Source organism: Watersipora subatra, chromosome 2 (genome assembly GCF_963576615.1).
Source record: "Watersipora subatra chromosome 2, tzWatSuba1.1, whole genome shotgun sequence".
Lineage (NCBI taxonomy): Eukaryota > Metazoa > Bryozoa > Gymnolaemata > Cheilostomatida > Watersiporidae > Watersipora > Watersipora subatra.
Genome location: NC_088709.1, coordinates 14237180 through 14256503, shown reverse-complemented (window position 1 = coordinate 14256503; position 19324 = coordinate 14237180). Strand labels below are relative to the sequence as shown.

Here is a 19324-nt window from a genome sequence, read left to right as displayed (position 1 = left end):
ATGTAAAAATTTCATTTTATGAAAAGAGCTTTTATTTTCATAATTAGGTTGCTTTTCTCAACTTCATTTCTCACAAACAAATTAAAGTATAACCTACTATTAGATTATTTTATGAAAAGTAACTAAACTAAAACACAATGGAAAATAGGTGGAGAGATTGTCAGCAAATCACTTTCCTTTTCCCCAGACAAGGAGGAATTTTGTTTACTCAAAAAGGGTAATCTATAGGGTAGTGTAGGAGTTGTTTGAAGCTGAGCCTACTTTTCTAGACCTATCGGAAGTACAAAGTTAAGAGCCTGTTACAAATAATAAAAGAGATGATGACATTCCAAAGAGTATGCAAATCATGCTTATAACCAATAACTTATGTAAATTACAGACAATAAAATTACAGTTGTAGATCGTAAAATAGTGGTTAATAACTTTAGACCATGTTGAAATTTAATTTGGTTTTAGATCCAAACATATAATTATAACTAGAAATTCCAATGTCATACAGCCCACGACCAACGAGATGGCCAGAGATACTGGCAAAAAAAGAAAGGGTACTGATGGTTGAGAAATGCAATATTAGCAATCAAATGGCTCTGCAGTGCAATAGGATAACTGCAATGGTAGCTGTAATGTACTGGGTGTGGGTGTTATTATATACAACAATAAGCAATAATGAATGGAAAAGATGTTTATATTTTCCCCCTGCAATAGGAGAAATGCAATATTGGCCAATATTAGAAGTAAAATGCACTGATATTCTTAGAATAATCAATTTTATTAATATAGTAATAATAGAAAAACAATACACAATTTTGATTACATTTCAAAACGTAATAGGTAGCAATATCGAGAAGTGGTATTTATATAGGTTTTTAGAAAATTTATTTAAAAAGTGTTTGGTCATGACAAACAACAACAATGAAAGGAAAATATTACACGTTTATATCTCTCCCTTGCAATAGGAGAAATGCAATGTTGGCCAATATTATAAGTAAAATGCACTGATATTATTAAAATAACCAATATTGTTAATATAGTAATACAGCAATAATAGAAAACCTATGAGCGTTCATGCGTCTCGAAGATTTCTGCAAACTGCAGCAAAATAAAAGCTGTTATTAAAGTGTTATAAAGCTGTAGGCCTAATTTACTGTAATGTATGTAATTCAACAACAATAAAGAAATATGTTTCTTATAACTCTGAAATGCAAAATTAGAAGATTAGAAATGCAAAATTAGATACTGTGTACTATACACAGTTTGAAAGTTGGTTGCGTTGAATGTGGAATGGTTTTGATAAGCGATCTTTATTTCTAGAAATTCTAGAAATTCCACTGTCATACAGCCCACGAACAAAGTGATATTGGAAAAAAGAAAGGGTACTGATGGTTGAGAAATGCAATATTAGCAGTCAAATAGGATAACTGCAATGGTAGCTGTAATGTACTGGGTGTTATTATATACAACAAATAGTAATAATGAAAGGAAAAGATTATATGTTTATATCTCTCCTCCTGCAAAAAAAGAAATGCAATATTGGCCAATATTAGAAGTAAAATGCATTGATATTATTAGAATAACCAATATTATTTATATAGTAATAATAAAAAACCAATGCACAATTTTGTTTACATTTCAAAACGGCATAGCTAACAATATCACGAAGTTGTGATATTTATATAGATTTTTAGAAAATCTGTACTACGTAGTCATTGTCCTGTAGTCATCCAAACTTATAATTAATTATTGCAATAATCTCATTAGAACCGTTAGAAAAAATATCATCGTCATGCCTTTACTTACACTGCGTTAGATTTTTAGAAAGTCTGTACTACGTAGTCATTGTTCTGTAGTCGTCCAAACTTATAGTTAATTATTGTAATAATCTCATAAGAAACGTTAAAAAATATCATCGTAGTTTGCTTGCCTTTACTTATACTGCGTTGGACATCAGTTAGAATGGGAAAGTATTTAAATGTGTTGGCAAATGAAAATGAAAAAATTGAAATCAGCAAAAATGAAATGATTTCTGTACTCCTATGTTAATGGCCAAAACCTTCGGCAATTCGACAATGCTATAGACTGGTGAAAAGTGCACGTTACTTTTTCGTGAAATGCGCAAGACATCTTTATACTTCATCGTTCTATTATCTATCCCTCGGCGTTTTAGTTTCCGGTCTTAACTTTTATTAAACCAAGCTTTTCAAGTGTTTTGTGGCGACTTTCGTTGAAATTAATCTGTCTATTTGTGTATAATCCGATCAGATGGATGAGTTTTAAGATATTATCATAGGTTTACAAAGACTTGGTAACATATTTAAATAGTTTTAAATGTGTTTTGTATCGTTATTATACTTTAACGACTTTAAATTCCGATGCTTAAATTTTTTGATGAAATTTCTTGACGAGGGTTCGTCTCATTGTTGATGAATAATTTTTGTAAGTTGTGTGCGCATGCATTTATCATAAAACTCCCACACTTCCGCTCCGCTCGTGTGGTCGTGGGACAACACAATGACGATAAGAATAGTTAAACGATACTAGCAATAAACCTGGCGATGCTTGAGATTTCTTCCATGTTCAATCAAATGGCCAGCAGGTGGGTGTTTAAGTGGCTGATTCACAGGAACCAGTTGGAGTTTTAAAACTACATGTAAATACTGTTAGCGGCCTGGTAAATAGGTACAGAGCAGGTTTGGATTCAATTGACCAAAAAGTGGAAACACAGAGCGTTTCCTCAGACTAACGAATGCACAATGTCACAGTAGGGTTTGTTAATAAATATGTCCTAGAATTTCATCATGAGTGTTAACATTAATTCATGAAAAAGCTTTTAAGAACTATTGCTAGTGATGATTATTCTGATGATTGATGTCTGAACATCATATGATTGCTGCCTCAAGCTTGTATCCATTCTTGCTTTATGTCTCACGCTGTCACGTGTTACAAACATTTACTTTCTTTTTAACGAGAGAGCATCTTTTAATCTCCTCTAATGTAAAACATCACACAAGCTCAAAAACACAGACTCTGTGATCTTTCTATGTGTTTCTTTTGTTTTCACTTCTTTTAGCTTGTATGAACTAATCAATAAACAGCGAGCAAGAGGAGATAATCACTGCTTTCTAAAACCTGTGATAGCAGGATGTGATTTTTTTTACAACTGTAACTAACAACTCTATTGTTAGTTACAGCTCAGAGTGGCTATAAACTATTGTTAAAATTCAAAGTCAAATTTATTAGTAGTAGAAGTAGTGAAGTAGTAGAAGTGTTTCACCAAAACATTGAGTGGCAACATCTCACAGCACACTGAACTGCCGTTTATTACTCTCCTTCCTGACAGCAGTAAAGCTGTTTATGGCATATACATTGACATATGCATAGACAGCAGTAAAGCTGTCTATGTGTAATATGCGGTCTATGTATAGACATATCAAACTTGTAATCCTATATGATATTCTTTGATAAATGTTCTTTATATAGCGGATAAACAAATTGGTGCTTTCTTTTAGGTAATCTGTAACATTTCCTTACAATTGTTATAATATAACGTTTGATGGTAAATTTCTGTCATCTATGTTCTCAATTCTCAAAACACTTTCGGTTTGTCGCTTGGTGGTATTCTATCTACTAACATCAGTATATACAGTACAGTTTTGCAGTTACTAGCATAACTCATTTTGATAATAATGAGAAACAGACACTTTCCCTATAAGTTTCAATAAAAAGGGTTTGTAATAGACTTTTGCCATTTGCATTGTAAAAGTAAATATAGGAAAAGAGTTTTTTGTAATAGTGCCAAATCTGTTCTGGTTGTTGTAAAAACGTATCGTGTTGAGATGTTTTTTTAAAAAATGTTTACGAAATTATGACGAAAAATAGATTTGCTTCCTGGATCATGTGATTAAAGTTTATTAACAAAAATAACTCTTTGGTTTGATGAGGCCAAATGTTGTCACTTTCCTCTCTCTTGTGATGCTAGATTAGGGAGACCAACTAATTGCATTAGCAAGCTCTCTGGCAGCTCATCAAGTCGATGAATGCTTCTTATTCTTATTTAATTAACAGCCATTCTTCGCCTTCTAATAATATTTATAATTTATGCTGAAAGGTCAAGGATGTGTAATTACCATTAAGCATAGCGATGTTAATGTGTTCTTTCAACGGTGAGCCTGGTCGGAATGGCTGAGACTAATTATTGCCTGGCACTCAAGTTTCTGTTGCAATAGGTCATCATTGTTTGCAGTCGTTCCCAATCTTTACTCACCAAGTTATGTCTTGCTGTATACTACCTACTTTCGTACGGATAAACAAAGTTCTTCGTGAGCTGATAGAAGTGGCAGCCTGAAAGAAACAGTGACAGCAAAACGGTTGCTTTTAGCCACTCTTTAGTTTATCATCTCAAGTGGCATTTATACCTATCATTTATCATCAGAAATCTTTCTTTTTAATAAAAAATTGAGCCTTTTGCAACCAAGTTTTAATAGCTAACAATTTTTTACACACATAAATATTTACTATTATAAGAGGCATGTTTATAAGAATTGGGTGTTAAGAAAAAACTACTGCATCTATTAGGTTTCAAACTCCCAGCATTCAGTTTACCAGACTAACATTCTAACAACTTCACCAATCAGCCACCTTCTAACATGGGGGAATAATTCTGAAGATCCTTATAGCTAGGCTGCTAGAGAACTAATATATAATAAATTAAAATGAGTAAAGTATTGGTTTAAAAGGGCAACATCGGTCTACTGTTTTATTGTTTTGAGAACATCATTTCGTTTTATTTCAATCGCTGATCAGCTATTTAGGGTTTGTATAACTCACACAAACTATTGCTGATTGTCAGTCAAGGTCAAAAGGTCAAATCTGACAGAAAACATTCATTATTCAATTACATGGTAAATAAGAAATAAATTGAATTCAAACGTGTAAAGATGAAAAGTGTGACTTGTAAAGTTTTGGTAATAATATTAAAAAGAGCGAGATTAGCAATTCTAAAATTTTATTTTATAATTCAAATTAATTCTGTAGACCTTCACTCTTCCTCATTAGACCATTACCTACCATCTGAAAGGGCGGCGAGCAAAGTGTCCTCTGCATGATCCACGTATGTCCTTGACCGTGGCAAAAGATTTTCATCATTTTATTTACACCTTGTATAGACCTTGTGTAAACAAGATCTATTTAATAGAGAAATAGTTCAACTTAAAAATGTGAGGTATTATACATGTAGGTGGTTCAGCTATCCTATTCTCCCACAATTATCTATTACAACAATTTTATATCTAAATATAGACACCACACCCTTCTTGATAAGTACTGAACTATCTTCCCGCCATCAAACAAACTTATGCCGTTGCTGAAAAGCTAATTGGTTTGTCACTTCGGCTAATATAGATGTAGTTGATCCTTACCAACATCAAGGGAGACAATTAGCATTCTATAATTTAATCAACAACTTGTCAGGGTGTCAATGGAATCTCTGAAATCATGAGGAGACGATTGTGAGATTTGTACAAACTAGGTCAGACTACATAATTATGAGAACAGAAAAGGGAGACTTTGACCTTTGACCACCCGGTGTTGCCCATGAAATAGAAGAGTCTTTGGACAGAAAATTGATTTGTATTTAACATATAACAACATTTGCCATTATAACTTTCAAACTACATATGAGAAAAGTTTGTCGTGTAGTTGAAATAAATTAAGAGAAAAATAAAAACAACTGTAAAGGTTTTAAAACTTTGTCAAACAACTGTACCTTTAAAGCTAGTAGACTGGCATATTGCCAATGGAAAACTCCACTAAGCTAGTTAATAAGGTTAGGCTTCCAATGATGGTAAGCCATGACTTACCATTCTGCATTGTTGTCTTCATTGTTGTCCAGCTCAGCTGTTCTAATAATAGCTATAGCCGGATTTCCAACAGACAGATATACGGACTTTGAAAAATATATATATAGATACGTATATATACAGTCAAACATGGATAACTCGAACTTCATGGGACCGAGCGAAAGTGTTCGAATTATCAGAGCGTTCAAGTTATCAGAACACTGTCACAAGTCCATGTATTTACTTATTTATTAGTAGATACATGTACATATACAAACTATAATATAAATCAAAAGCACAAATGGCTTGTTTCAAATTAAATGCTTCTAATGTAAAGTTTAAAACGTTTTTATCAAAAAGTATAGAGATTTTTCTATCATTTGAGATTGGTTTGTTGTTTGAGGTGATGTTATTGCCAGGATGTTTTTTAGATTGACATTGGCAAAACTTGATCGTTGTTGAAATGCTCAAAAGAAAAGACATCTTTTTCTTTTGAGCGTTTTACCCACGATCAATTTTGCTGATTTTTCTTGAAGTTTATGCAAAGATTACCTCACTTTACCTTGCTTCCGAAGGGCGATCGCTAAGCGGATGTTTGGTATAAATCAAATTTCACCAAACCTTTAGAAAAGTCGTTGACAAAAATATTTTGCCGATGGTGGTAATAACGACGCTTATGAATTACGAAAAGTTGAGGTTTACCTCTATGGCTTGGAATAAAGTGATTTTCTAAAGCGATAACAACCATTTCGGTAGCCGTTGGGCAAAAAACAGTTCGAGTTAACAGTGTTGAGTTCGAGTTATCTATAGCAATTTATCATTATGTGGGAAAAGACCAAAGAAACCGTTCGAATTAACCATGTGTTCGAGCTATCCGTGGGCGAGTTATCCATGTTTGACTGTATGTATATATATGTATATATAGATATGTAATATGTATTTATGTAGATATATATGTATATAAATATATATGTATATACAGTCTATGTATACAAAATAAGTCTATATATAAATACTGTGTGTACATATTCAGCATAACATATTATTATATATAGTGTATCTATTACAAGTACAATATGTTGTGGACTTATACTGGGATGGATGCATTATATGCGTAAATGTGCTGTATATGGACACATCATGCTGTACTTATAATAGATGCACTGTATATGTACTGAATATGTACACATCATTCCATATCTGTAGAGTTTTACACAATATTTGTCCTGAATGCTGATAAAAGATGTCAGGCCAAGAATGAGAAAGATAGTTTTTAGGTGGTAGACTAAACAAGAGACTGCAAGCTGCGCAGGCTAAATCTAATTCTAGTATAATAAATCATTTGAGATTTATTTCATATCACTAACAAACTAAAAGATTTTACCTAACACACATGTATAGAGTGTTTTGACCTTCGTGTCATGTCCACACATAAATTGTATCACAATAGCCTTGATCTCTTCTTGATGGTAATACTTCCACATGGCCATACTTTATGTTTTATAGCAACTAATAGCTCTAATGTAGATTATCAAGCAATCAGAAGGATCTAGCTTAACAAGGAATTTAAGATCGTTAACTGTTTCTTGGGATATTTAATATTTCATCCTACGCCTCGCTGCCAGTTATTACAGCTGAGTCACCAAGTACATGCTGCGCACGGCAGGCTATCAAATTAGCTTGATCAAAAAGTTACTTTATTTGACGAGGCATCGCATCAGCGCCCCTTCCTAGCACTGTAGGAGAATAGGCTACCGCTGCTCTGCTGAGACCCGACTATTGGAAACAGATGTGTGAATATTCTATCTCACGAGTTGACGAAGACCACTTGTTGTACATAGGAGAGCTTGTCCTGCACACTGCAGTACACAGGATATTTCACACTTCACACTCCTTGGCTCAACTGTGCTAAATTCAGAATAGTGCAGATTGGTCAGCAGACAGATTGGTTCAAGATCTTCGTTGGTAAGTTGATAATGTTACAAAATAAGTCAAGTGGTACTCTCTTCTGTTACATAGAAATATTGGCAATGCGGTTGTTTGCTAACACAGACCACATTTTGTAAACATCTGGTCAAAAATTCTCACATTAGCGTATCATCTGCCTAACCAAACCACAAAACATTTCTTCCCATGATTGTATTGCAGTGTTTTATAGCAAGCCTTTTTGTTACAATCAGTCAGTTATGGATTTGCCTAGACTTGCCTAAAAACAGGAAAATGTAGAATGAAAAGGTCATACCTGAGGTGTAGGAATATAGACCAACATCAATAATATTTGTATCCATCAGAGGTCAGGCTTGCAGACTATGCTCTGTGTTCAGCACTTCATTTCTGTCCGACATTTTGATCAGATATGATATAGGCTTACACAAGTATACCGTGTTAACAGTGTGAAAAATAGTTTATACTTAGCTTTCAGCTATGATAATATCAAGGATGCATTCTTTAAACTGTCAGTAGCTGAAAGCTAAATACAAACTATTCTTCAAACAATTTATAGACTTAGCTCCATACCTTGCGTTGAGTACTCTTTACTAGCTTTACTTGAGTAATTATTTTTTTATATAATTATTTGCTTCCCCAGCATCAATATATTTTATGAAAATGTTGTATGTTGTCATATTTGTGTGCACACGATATGATACACACGTTAAGTAACGCGGTACACGAATATATGTGAGGTAGGTAGGACGCATATATACATGTATATAAAATGTATATATGATAAATATGTTGAATATACTGTATATCTATATCTCACCGTTCGTCTTTTTGCCTTTTGTCTTTTTGTTAAACGCTGTATCCAGTTATAGCAATTAAATCTAGCAATCAAAAATCCGTTCTGGATTTGACCTCTTAACTTAACCTTTAAGCTACACGGAATTCGATGAATGCTTTGAGCAAATAGTCATTACATTGGTTAAGATACTCACACTGGAAGCACCTAACTAGTGCTGTTGACTGCTATGAGTAACTATTGTTAAGCTTTCCCAAAGCGCAGATTTTTTTTAGTAAAGACTTCAGTGAAGATTTAACTTTCTAGGTAAGTTACTCAAATTCAATAGATAATTATTCTATTACCTGTGCAACGCCAGGCATTCTTTTAGTATATATGTATATTATTTATAATATATAAATAATATACATTTATACAAATCTACACAATATATATACAATAGATGCAGTGTTTACAGTCTCTAGCATCAAAGGGCTCAATATTAAAAAGAGCAAAGTAAAATTTAAAGTAAGTCTAGTTTAAATCAAGTTTATTACTAGTAGTTTCATATTGCAAAGCAATAATCCTCAGATTAATAATCATCAGATAAATATTTTAGATATACAGTATATCTAATATATTTATCATGCATACATTTTATACCATATATAGATGTCCCATACCTACCTCACATACACTTTGTGTACTGTGTCACTTAACATGTGTATCATATCATGTGTACATATATGACAACATAGAACATTTCAGTAAAGTATTTGGTGAAAGCTTGTATATCTCAAAAGACTAGGTACGGGAGATGGCTATATTGCTATAAAAATACAGTTTCTACAAGAAATGGGTTTATGTTCTCTCAGGATTATGAACAATATTTTTTATTTCTATAACATCTGTTGCCCTGTTTCAATATACATGAGCAACTTACATAGAACCACACATCTAAAGAATCTAAAAGCTTTTTAGTAGAGTATTTGCTTCAACAGAGGCAGCTCTAACATGTGCGGCTGAGAAGACCTCAGCGCAATCAGCAGCCAATCATCAGTAGGCAGACTCAACAATCTTCTTCGTTTGTTAAAATAAAGGAAATATCTCATCAACCTTGACATTTAGACAACATCATCGTTCATTATTGCACAGAAGTTATAATTGCTGCCGTCTTTTCATGTCACATGTCACTACTTGTCATTCTGTGGTTGGATACACCAGTCATCAGATAAGGTCTCATATAGCCCTCAGTCGTGCCCTTTACTCATATATACCTCAGGCTTGCGGAGTCAATTGATTCAACACGCTGACCCAGCATCTGCTGTATGTTTAACCAGGCGTCTGATACGAACAGAGAAGCTCCGTATCGCATGGAGAATGGTACAGGGTGAACGGTGCATTCTAGCTGGTCTAGTTACGACAGTACTGCTCTTATGGATGCTCATGTACGCAGGAGAAGAGATTTGGGAAGTGAAACTCAAGGAAGGTTTGGTGAGCCATTTATTTAATCTATTGCTTGTCGCTGTTGGAGCGATTTTGACTTGAGTAACTTCATCGCTACAGGTTGTTATGGTTGACTGCAAAATCATTTCGACTTTAACGTTTTTATGTTGAAATATATTGTTGCCTGCTGTACATTGATAGCAGGTGCTTGAACAACATTTTACTCTGTGGGAGTATCGCCCCAGAGCAAATGATAGGTTATCTTTTATAGGTTTTAAAAAATCAAACTTTTTTTAAACTTTGGTCAATTTTGACTTCACACGCACGTACGCATTTATGCACCAAAACACACACACACGTGCACACACACACACACGCGCGTGCACACACACGTGAACACGCACACACATGCACACATACATAAATAAATAATTCTATGTAACGATTTCAAGCATCTTTTGATATAATTACCTAAAAACTAAATAATCTTTAATATTTATTATATTTGCTAATGCTTTTATAGAAATTATATTATTTGAACACTTCGTAAAAGTGAGTTGCCCACTCTTATTGATAAATATGTATTTAGAGGGTTTAGGCTTATGGTATCAGAAGGTTGTTTAATTATTAATTTAATTTATTATCTCAAATATCTATTAAAGTTTGTGTTCTATGAAAATAGATCTACAAGCCTTAAACTTAGTTTTTTGCCATCAAATATTTTAAAAAACGTTAGAATAATGTCACTTCTATTCTAAATAATTGTTAAATACCTCCTCGATTTTAGTTGAAAGATCTAAAGATACAAATTATAATTTTAAAGCTTATATTGAAAAATATATTTCTGATGTTTCCATAACTGTTTTTAATTAAATTAAGATGAAGATCGTTATATTCAACATAATTAGCTAATTCAAATAAAATCATACATCTTTAATTTGAATACGCTGCTTTTTGGCATAGCTCCAATAATTTGTAAATTTCTAGGCAAGCTTTAACTGATCTCTCTTGTTTCAACTGTGAAAAAAATCAGCAGTTATTATAAGGTATATTTTAGGAATGTTTTACAGTGCATTGTTCCTCTGTGAAAAATAAACAGTGTTTTGGGGTCTTTAAAGAATGAAAAAGTTTTTGAGGTGTTCCGTTACTATTTACAGCACCAACAAATTTAATACCTCTAATTGACCATGAAGACTGTCAGAACATTTGACATTTATTTGAGGGCCACTAATCAGCCACCCCATCTGTATTTCATCTGAGGCTTGATGGCTTTGTCTCCTTAATATTAATACCTTTGTGTTGTAGGCTGTGGAGTCGGGTAGAGCAAAGAGATCCGCACGTGTCTCTGTCAGCAACCAGAGGCACAACTTAACCGCTGCCGAGCGTGCGTACCTTCGATCATTTGGCATTCCTAAGTTAAAGAAGGCCTTCAAACCACAGTTCTCTGAAGATGACAAAGACCAAATCATTCAAGCGGTTAAAGTGCTTACTGATGCCTTGAGCGCATCAGGAATAGAGTACTTCCTGTATGGTGGCTCTCTCATCGGTTCCTGGAGACACCATGATATCATACCCTGGGATGATGACGTGGATATTATAGTCAATATTTCAGACTGGCAGAAGTTGGAGTCGCTCTTCATTCCTGGCTATACAATGAATATCCACACGTTAAACCGTTACAAATTTTACAACAACAACGCCACCGATATTTCGTCTCGTTTTTGGAAGTGGCCGTTTATAGATATTTGTTTCTTTGGAGATAACGGCACACACCTTTACGATATGGACCCAACTTTCTCTAAAACATTTGTCTATAAAAAGTCAGACGTTTTTCCTCTGATCCTGAGACCTTTCGCAAACTTAAACCTTAAGGCTCCTAAAAATAGTGAGCTCATAATCAGCCAAAACTATGATATCAATTTATGTCAAAGTCGGTCGTATGATCATAAAAAGGAGAAAGATATATCCCTGAAGGAGATAACCACAGTCAACTGTCGACAGCTGTATAGAATATACCCCTTTGTTATCAGAGAGAAATCTAGACAGGGAATAGAAAATGTATACTTAGATGGCAGGCTATTATCCAGTATTGAGACGCATTCCAGCGACCTTTGATTATTTTCATTTAACCTAAATAGATACAATCCTTTTCTCAGCCTGCTGTTTTCTACCTCATGACAGGCCTGGCGTGTCTAGCCTGCTATCCTCTACATACTCTCTTACGTACTTAGAGTATATTTTGCTTGGCACCAAAAATAAACACAACTGTTAGCAATGGCAGCTGCTGCTGACATCTCATATGGGAATATTCTGCTATCAGGTTGCCTCAACTACTGGAATCTCTAAAGCACTGATTTGTTTACTTGCTTTTGGAGAGCAGCAGTGAATTTTATGGACACGAGCTTAGTTTTTGGCTGCCTGGGCGCCTCACTTCCAATATTTAGAACATTGACAGACTAAATGATGGCTAGATTTAATAAAATGGACACTGAGAGGCCACATCCTAGCACTACGAAGGCTAACCTTGGGTATACAAGGAAGCCCCTTGATCTTAGACCATATTAACAACTTTCCATCTGCTGTGAAAGCACTAAGAATAGCACAATATTTTTAGATGAATAGCATGTTGAAGCTCCAAGCTGGCAGAACCCAAGACAGTAAATCAACTAAAGTAATTGTAGAAACAATGATTGCAGTGCACTGAGTCTGATTGTGTGTATATTTGTTATCAGTAAAAAAGCCAACAGTTTTACTGTCATACTCTAGTTGCCAAGGAGAAGTTGTCATGCTTTGGCTAATTTTGAACATCCATTACTAAGAATTTTAATCAGTGTTTCATTGGAATCTAATGTTCTGTCGGCAGCCATTGTCCATTTCTCGATCGGTTAGAGGTGTCCCACTATTTTTGCTATTCCTGAAGACCTAATTGGCCAATCATTTTGATATTTTGGAATTGGACTGGAAATTTATGATGCGCAAAGCAATCAAAATTTCATTGTTAGTCCAAGATTTCGTTGTTAGTCGTCAAGTTAGTTGTTAGCTGTTAACCAAGATGTAAAGTGGTTAACACTGAATGCTAATTACAATGTTATTATGTTAATGATCAGATTGTAAAAAACTCATTCCAAAGATTTTTGTCAAAGAATAATTATGTTGAGTTGAAAACGATTGTGGATACCTTGTTGTAGGACAATAAATCAATGCATAACTTGAATTACAAATAAAAGATTCTGCAAGGCTGGTGTAAGATGTGTAAAAAGTTAGTAGTGCTTGTGCCTATCACAACTAGTACATCGGTAATTATATTAGAAGTTGTGCCCTTAACTCTCTGACTGCCAAGCCTTTTTTGATATTTAGCATGTGGTTTTATAAGAGACGAAAACTCCCAAGTTATGTTTCCTAATCCATAGAAACTGTTCATCATAAAACATAGAAAGTAAGAAATGTAAAAGATAGTGCATGTGACAATGCTTTGAAATTCTTTAGTTGAGGAACACAGGCTAGCCTAAAGGTTTCGCCAAAAGGCAATAGAAACTAAGCCTTTTGACATAAAAAAATACAATTAATAGAAGCAGCTGAAGTAACCAAAGTGTACAAGCTTAGAGCAAAACTGCCTCCAACTCATTCAATCTGCTTAGGTAAGGTGCAGCAGAAGTAATGAAGTCTTTCAAAGGTTATGTTTTAGGGCTATACTATCTGATGTGGACAGTTTCGACCAGTGCCTAAATGCCCTTAATGCTGATGAGCTAAATGCGCTATTGGATATTTGCTGTTAAAAATATTCAAATCGTATTTCTAATTTGCCTGACCATCCATTACATTCCTATTTTACCAAAAAGTCACTACACCTTATACCAGACACCAACACCTTGCCAATTCACATTATAAAACAGAGTTATGTAAAAAGAGCATTTTCTTTCAAGAAATATAATTTTACTTTATTATTCTTAATTTTGTTTCTATTTTGTTGTTGTCTCATTGTTTAATTTGCTTTATATGGCTTTAATGGCGTTGACCAGTGATAATTCTTCTGTTCTGTTCTTCATGTTCTTCTGTTCGACAAATTCTTATCTGTCGATAGTAAACTTAGCACAGGAAGAATTTTAAATGCCTTTCATTTTCTGATTTGGCACCGATTCCTGTGGCTCCCTTTACAGACTTTGGCTGCTTTGCTTAAAGGTTGACTTGCAACAAAATTCACATTACAGTTGTTTGGTATCAAAAGATTCACCATGTTTTACTCTGTTGTGTTGTAGGTGCCAAATACGTGGAAATGTGATTACAAGCCCTTAAAAGCTCAAAAATGAAAAGCCGCTGTAGATTGGAATCTGTTTATTTATCTGGGGTAGTTATTACAGTTTGATTATCGTCTTGTCACATGATGTTCTCACATGAATTGAAAGGCCAATAAAAAGCTCACTATAAAACATATCGTACCACTAGTTTATGACAAACACTTCGGGTTTTACCGAAGTCCCCGTATTAAATATAGATGCTCGCTACTTTACAGTTTTGTTTCGGCATTATTCAATCGTCAAGTCGTAATTTGATAACGTGACCCAATACTTACCAATTATTTTTTGCAACACTTTTCGATTATCACAGGTAACCAGCAGGCTCATCATGATTATCAGACAATGATATGTATTCCTTCGAGCTAAGGTTAAAAAGTTTAATGATTTTTTACGGTAAGTTATAAGATATCAGTGCTAAAATTCACATCATTACAATGATGATAAAACAGACGCATAAGAACAATAGACATGGTTTCATTGAATGTGTGAAGTATATTTGTGAAAATATTTCAACGAATGAGGTTGCATGAAAGTTTAAACAGAAACCTTCCTGTAACAACTACGTCCCATTTGAGCCGTTTTGGAAAGCGAATCCAAACTACGATAGTCTCGTGTAGCTGCGACTAACTGTTCGTTTTTTAGCTTTTAAGATCTTGTAATCACATTCCCATAAATTTTGCACCTACTAAACAACAGAGTAAGACATGGGGAATCTTATGATACCAAATAACTGTAATGTGAATTTTGTTGCAAGTCAACCTTTAAGAGTTATACATCCTTGTAATTGTCGTGTGACCAACCCTTAATGAACAAGCATTACTTGTTACTTGTACAAGCATTACTTAAGTCAAACTCAAGAACTCACTGACTAGTAGCAAAATTTGAGTATGTGGATGATCACACATTCACACATAGTCTTTTGAAGACCTCTCATACACAGAGGAGAAAACTCCAACATTTGTGCTGTTTTGAGTAGTATTATGTGTTTATGTTTTTACATAAAGACTTACATTTTTAAGCATCGATTTATAATAATGAAATATGATACTTTATATACATGTTTATATTTTGTTGAATAAAAGTTCAAAATAAATATAAAAATCTTATTCAGAAAATTTTGAATTTAATTTACAACCATTAAAAGCAAATAATATAAAAGTATCACCTCAAGTTAAATTTATATTATTCCATATAATGATAATACTGTAATAATAGTTGATCTTATCTCAACTATGAATAAGGAGACGGTCTTTTAAAGAAGGAAAAGTGGGCTCACAATATAAGCCAGCCAGGCTGAAAAAGTTTGTTTATTGATTTTATGCAGGGAATTGGTGTATGTCTAAAAGGTTATTCACTGGGTTTCTGGCAATTCCATTGACGAATTTTAGCCATAATTATCAGCAAAAACATTTTCAACTGATTTATAATCTGTGATAGTCAAGACTTGAAAATTGAAATAAAAAATAATGACCTTAAATATTCCGGCTATTAAATAGAACTTGTCTTACTGGTAACAGCAAGACTGCATTAATAATAACAGCAAGGATAGCAACACAAATGTATACTGACAACTCTAGTTACTGTTCAGAGCTATGAACCAAAATTTATTTTTTTATAAAAAATAATTCAAATTGTGCACTGAATATTTTGTTTTTTTTCATGATGAAAAATAACAAAAAGTTAATAATATTTATATCAAAAGCTGAAAAGTTTATTATTTTTGTTAATTGAAGTTGTCTGCTTATGGGGGAGACAACCTCGGCTGCAATTATTTGACTTGCCCATTAGCTTGTTCTGTTAAAGCTTTAAAAACTATCAGTCAAAGGAAATGAACATATAATATGGTAGGAATTTGTTGGCATAAAATATTCATGAAGGTCTTTGTAAAGCAAGTTGAAATATTTTAAGTAGAAATCATTTACACAAGAACTATTTTAGAATGATGTTGAGTAGCAAATGAAATATTAAGCATAAATTTTGGATAAGTATAGTCAGATGGCTTATATAGCTAGCATAACTAAATGGATAGTATAGCTAGAAGGCCAATACAGCTGTAAATCGCTACATTGTAGTATGGCAAGATGGATATTATAGTTAGATAGTTGGTGTAATTAGACATTTGCTGTGAATAGATGGTTAATATAGCTAGATGGTATAGCTCGGTGGATAGTATAGTTAGATTATTAATATCGCTACATGGCTAGCATAGATAGATGGCTAATATACCTAAATGGCTAGTATAACTAGATAACTAGATGGCTAGTATAGCTAGATTTGAACAACTGACCTACTGAATGTAAGCCTTCACACTTAACCACAGAACCACGGCTGCTCCTTCCTTATTTTATGATTCACAACAATATGGTTGAAACTAACTGCATATCAGCTTCTAATGCCTAAATACCCTTGACCTTCAACTAGTCGCTGTACCCTTACTGTTGGCTACAAATCAACTGTATTATTTCAACACACATAGATTTTAGTATTCCATTAACTACCTCTGATTTAGTAATTCACAGTGTTATTTACTGTTATTTATTTACTGTTCTTTACTTCCAACAGAAACCAAAGTTTTCATTCATCAAGAGCAAGTTACCCTATCAGTGAAAAGAAGGCTGCCTCATTAATTGTGCAGAAATTTCTTGGCAGAAGTAGACATTGCATTGCGATGTGTCAGCACCTGGGTCACAGTGACACATTCTACGCCTACACGTGTATAAATAGTTTCGTCTTCAGACGTATGTGCCTACATCTAGTTATGGCATCACTAATACTTACTCACTCCGTATTTATGCGGGGTGACACACGGTGATAAAAATAAGCTTCCACAATCTATCCAAGCAGAGAAAAATGGTAGTTTACAGCCAAAAGACTGTCATAAGAATGGAAGATGAAGAGGATGAATGAATCGCCACTCTGGGAAAAGAGGAAGTCTGATTTCCTTCATATCCTTATAAAATTCGTTATGCGTTAATAAGCAACGCTGGTTAAAAATCCACAACTTTCCAAAAACTAGTCTATAAGACAAAACTCAGCAGTATACAGCAGTCTGGAAAGAATTTCATTTGTAAAAGTCATTATGCACATGCCCTAAAGTATTGCTTTTTGTACGTAAATAGCTAAAAGCTTCCAAGAAAAGTGCAAAACCAATATTCACAAAAGGGTTTGCTCAATTATTATTGAACCTTGACCCCTGCTTCTCTTGCTGCTTGTATAAGCAATAAACTTGAAGCATGTTAATTAGTATGGATAATTGCTTAGCAGGCTAAACTGTCTAGTTCAGTAAAAAATATCATTTATGTTATCTTCCACTCAGTTATTGAGTCACTTAATTGCTTTTTACTTACTCTCACCTTCACTCTCTACTCACACCCTCCTTACTCACACTCTAACTCTCTACTCACATCATCCTCACTCACACTATAACTCACCTTCACTCTTTACTCACTCTACTCACATCTCACTCTCATCCCTCCTACACACACTCTCCTAATATTAAGGATTCAGTCATCAAGATTTCATGACAATTAAAGTATTAATTTTTTTTAAATAGAGGACAATTTCTAATTATAGAAACATAGCATGGTTGAAGTTGTAAAGTCCATGAAGTCTTCTCTGAGAAATTGTATGAATAAGGAGTTGTCTGCTCATGGAAGGCGGAAAGACTGCAGTAGTTGAAGTAGATGAAGAGTGACCTGCCTTGCCTGCCTTGGTAACCTAGCTTTATGAGCTCGTGAATCAATCATACAGCTAGATAACCAAAGAGGGCACAAGACAGCGGTTGAGAATCTAACACTCTTCCGATGTTTCTCTTGTGGATGGTGATGAGAGACAAGTTGCGTATGTTGTACATATCAGCAACTTCTCACACAGCGACTAATGATTAAAAATACCCAGCTAAAGCCCAACTTAATAGCCTGCATTGAGCAGAGCGTACTTGGTGACTCTGCTGTAATAACTGCCAGCGAGGTGTAGGGTGAAATATTAAATATCCTAAGAAACAGTTAAAAATCTTAAATTCTTTGTTAAGCTAGACTATTCTGATTGTTTGATAATCTCTCTTAGAGCTATTAGTCGCTATAAAACATAATGTGACTAGGTATTATAATCAAGAAGAGATAAAGGCTATTGTGATACAATTTATGTGTAAGCATGATATCACATTGGAAACACTCTTCATGAGCTTATTCATGTGTATTATGCAAAATTGTTAGCTTGTCAGCGATATGAAATAATATATTAAATGGTTTATAACAAATAATCAGTTACGGTATATAAAGTCAACTATCAAATACCTAGTTAACTTGGTGTAAACAATAATAAGTAGGTCAGTGTGTAAACAATATTTTACACACTGACCTACTTAAAAATAGAGGTTTGATTAATTAAATAACCACCATAAAAAATACCTATAGAACCGTTTACTGTGATGCATATATAATTTTGGTAAAAAAAATTTTCTTCTAAAAAATGAGCCTGCTCTTATTGTTTGGAAAGTAAAGATTTTGTATAAAGTTTGAAAAACAGATAATCAAGAAGTTACATACAATAGGACAAAGCAGTTGGTTTTCGTTGTTGTCTCCTCTTGGATTAATTTCTCTATGTTTAAATTTAATTATCATAAACTTTACTCCCCAATTCAGAATATTGAAAATACTGACACTGTTTCCTGATACTTAGCCATCATAGCTATCAACCAACCAAATAACAGCGTTTACAAAAATTCTTGAAATTAGTGATCTGAGTGATGCAACAATAACATGTGACTGTCTGTCCAAAAATCTTGGCTAAAACCACAATTTGAACTGTTTATTTGTCTTTGATATAAGTGATTGAGCTTATATAAAAGAAGGGTAGGTAGTTCCAAGAAGTGAGTTTCTATGTTGAAATCTGTGGATCACCTTGATTATTAGGGCTATCCTGCTGACATGGTAGGATTTGTTTGGTTTTTAATTCATATTTCCGCATGAGGTTTTAGAGAAGTCTTGTTTAAAAATGCAAAAGCTAGGATAATTTTTTACTTAATCAAC

General features: G+C 33.8%; 1 protein-coding gene across 1 annotated transcript; it reads left to right on the top strand.

Annotated features, from left to right (window-relative positions):
• Positions 1 to 9729: 9729 nt before the first annotated feature.
• LOC137386748 (uncharacterized) lies at positions 9730 to 12274 on the top strand. The gene is made up of 2 exons (XM_068072874.1): positions 9730 to 10047; positions 11305 to 12274. Exons 1-2 carry the CDS (start codon positions 9934 to 9936, stop codon positions 12112 to 12114), a joined length of 924 nt encoding a protein of 307 aa, XP_067928975.1. The 5' UTR covers positions 9730 to 9933; the 3' UTR covers positions 12115 to 12274.
• The last annotated feature ends 7050 nt before the right edge of the window (positions 12275 to 19324 follow it).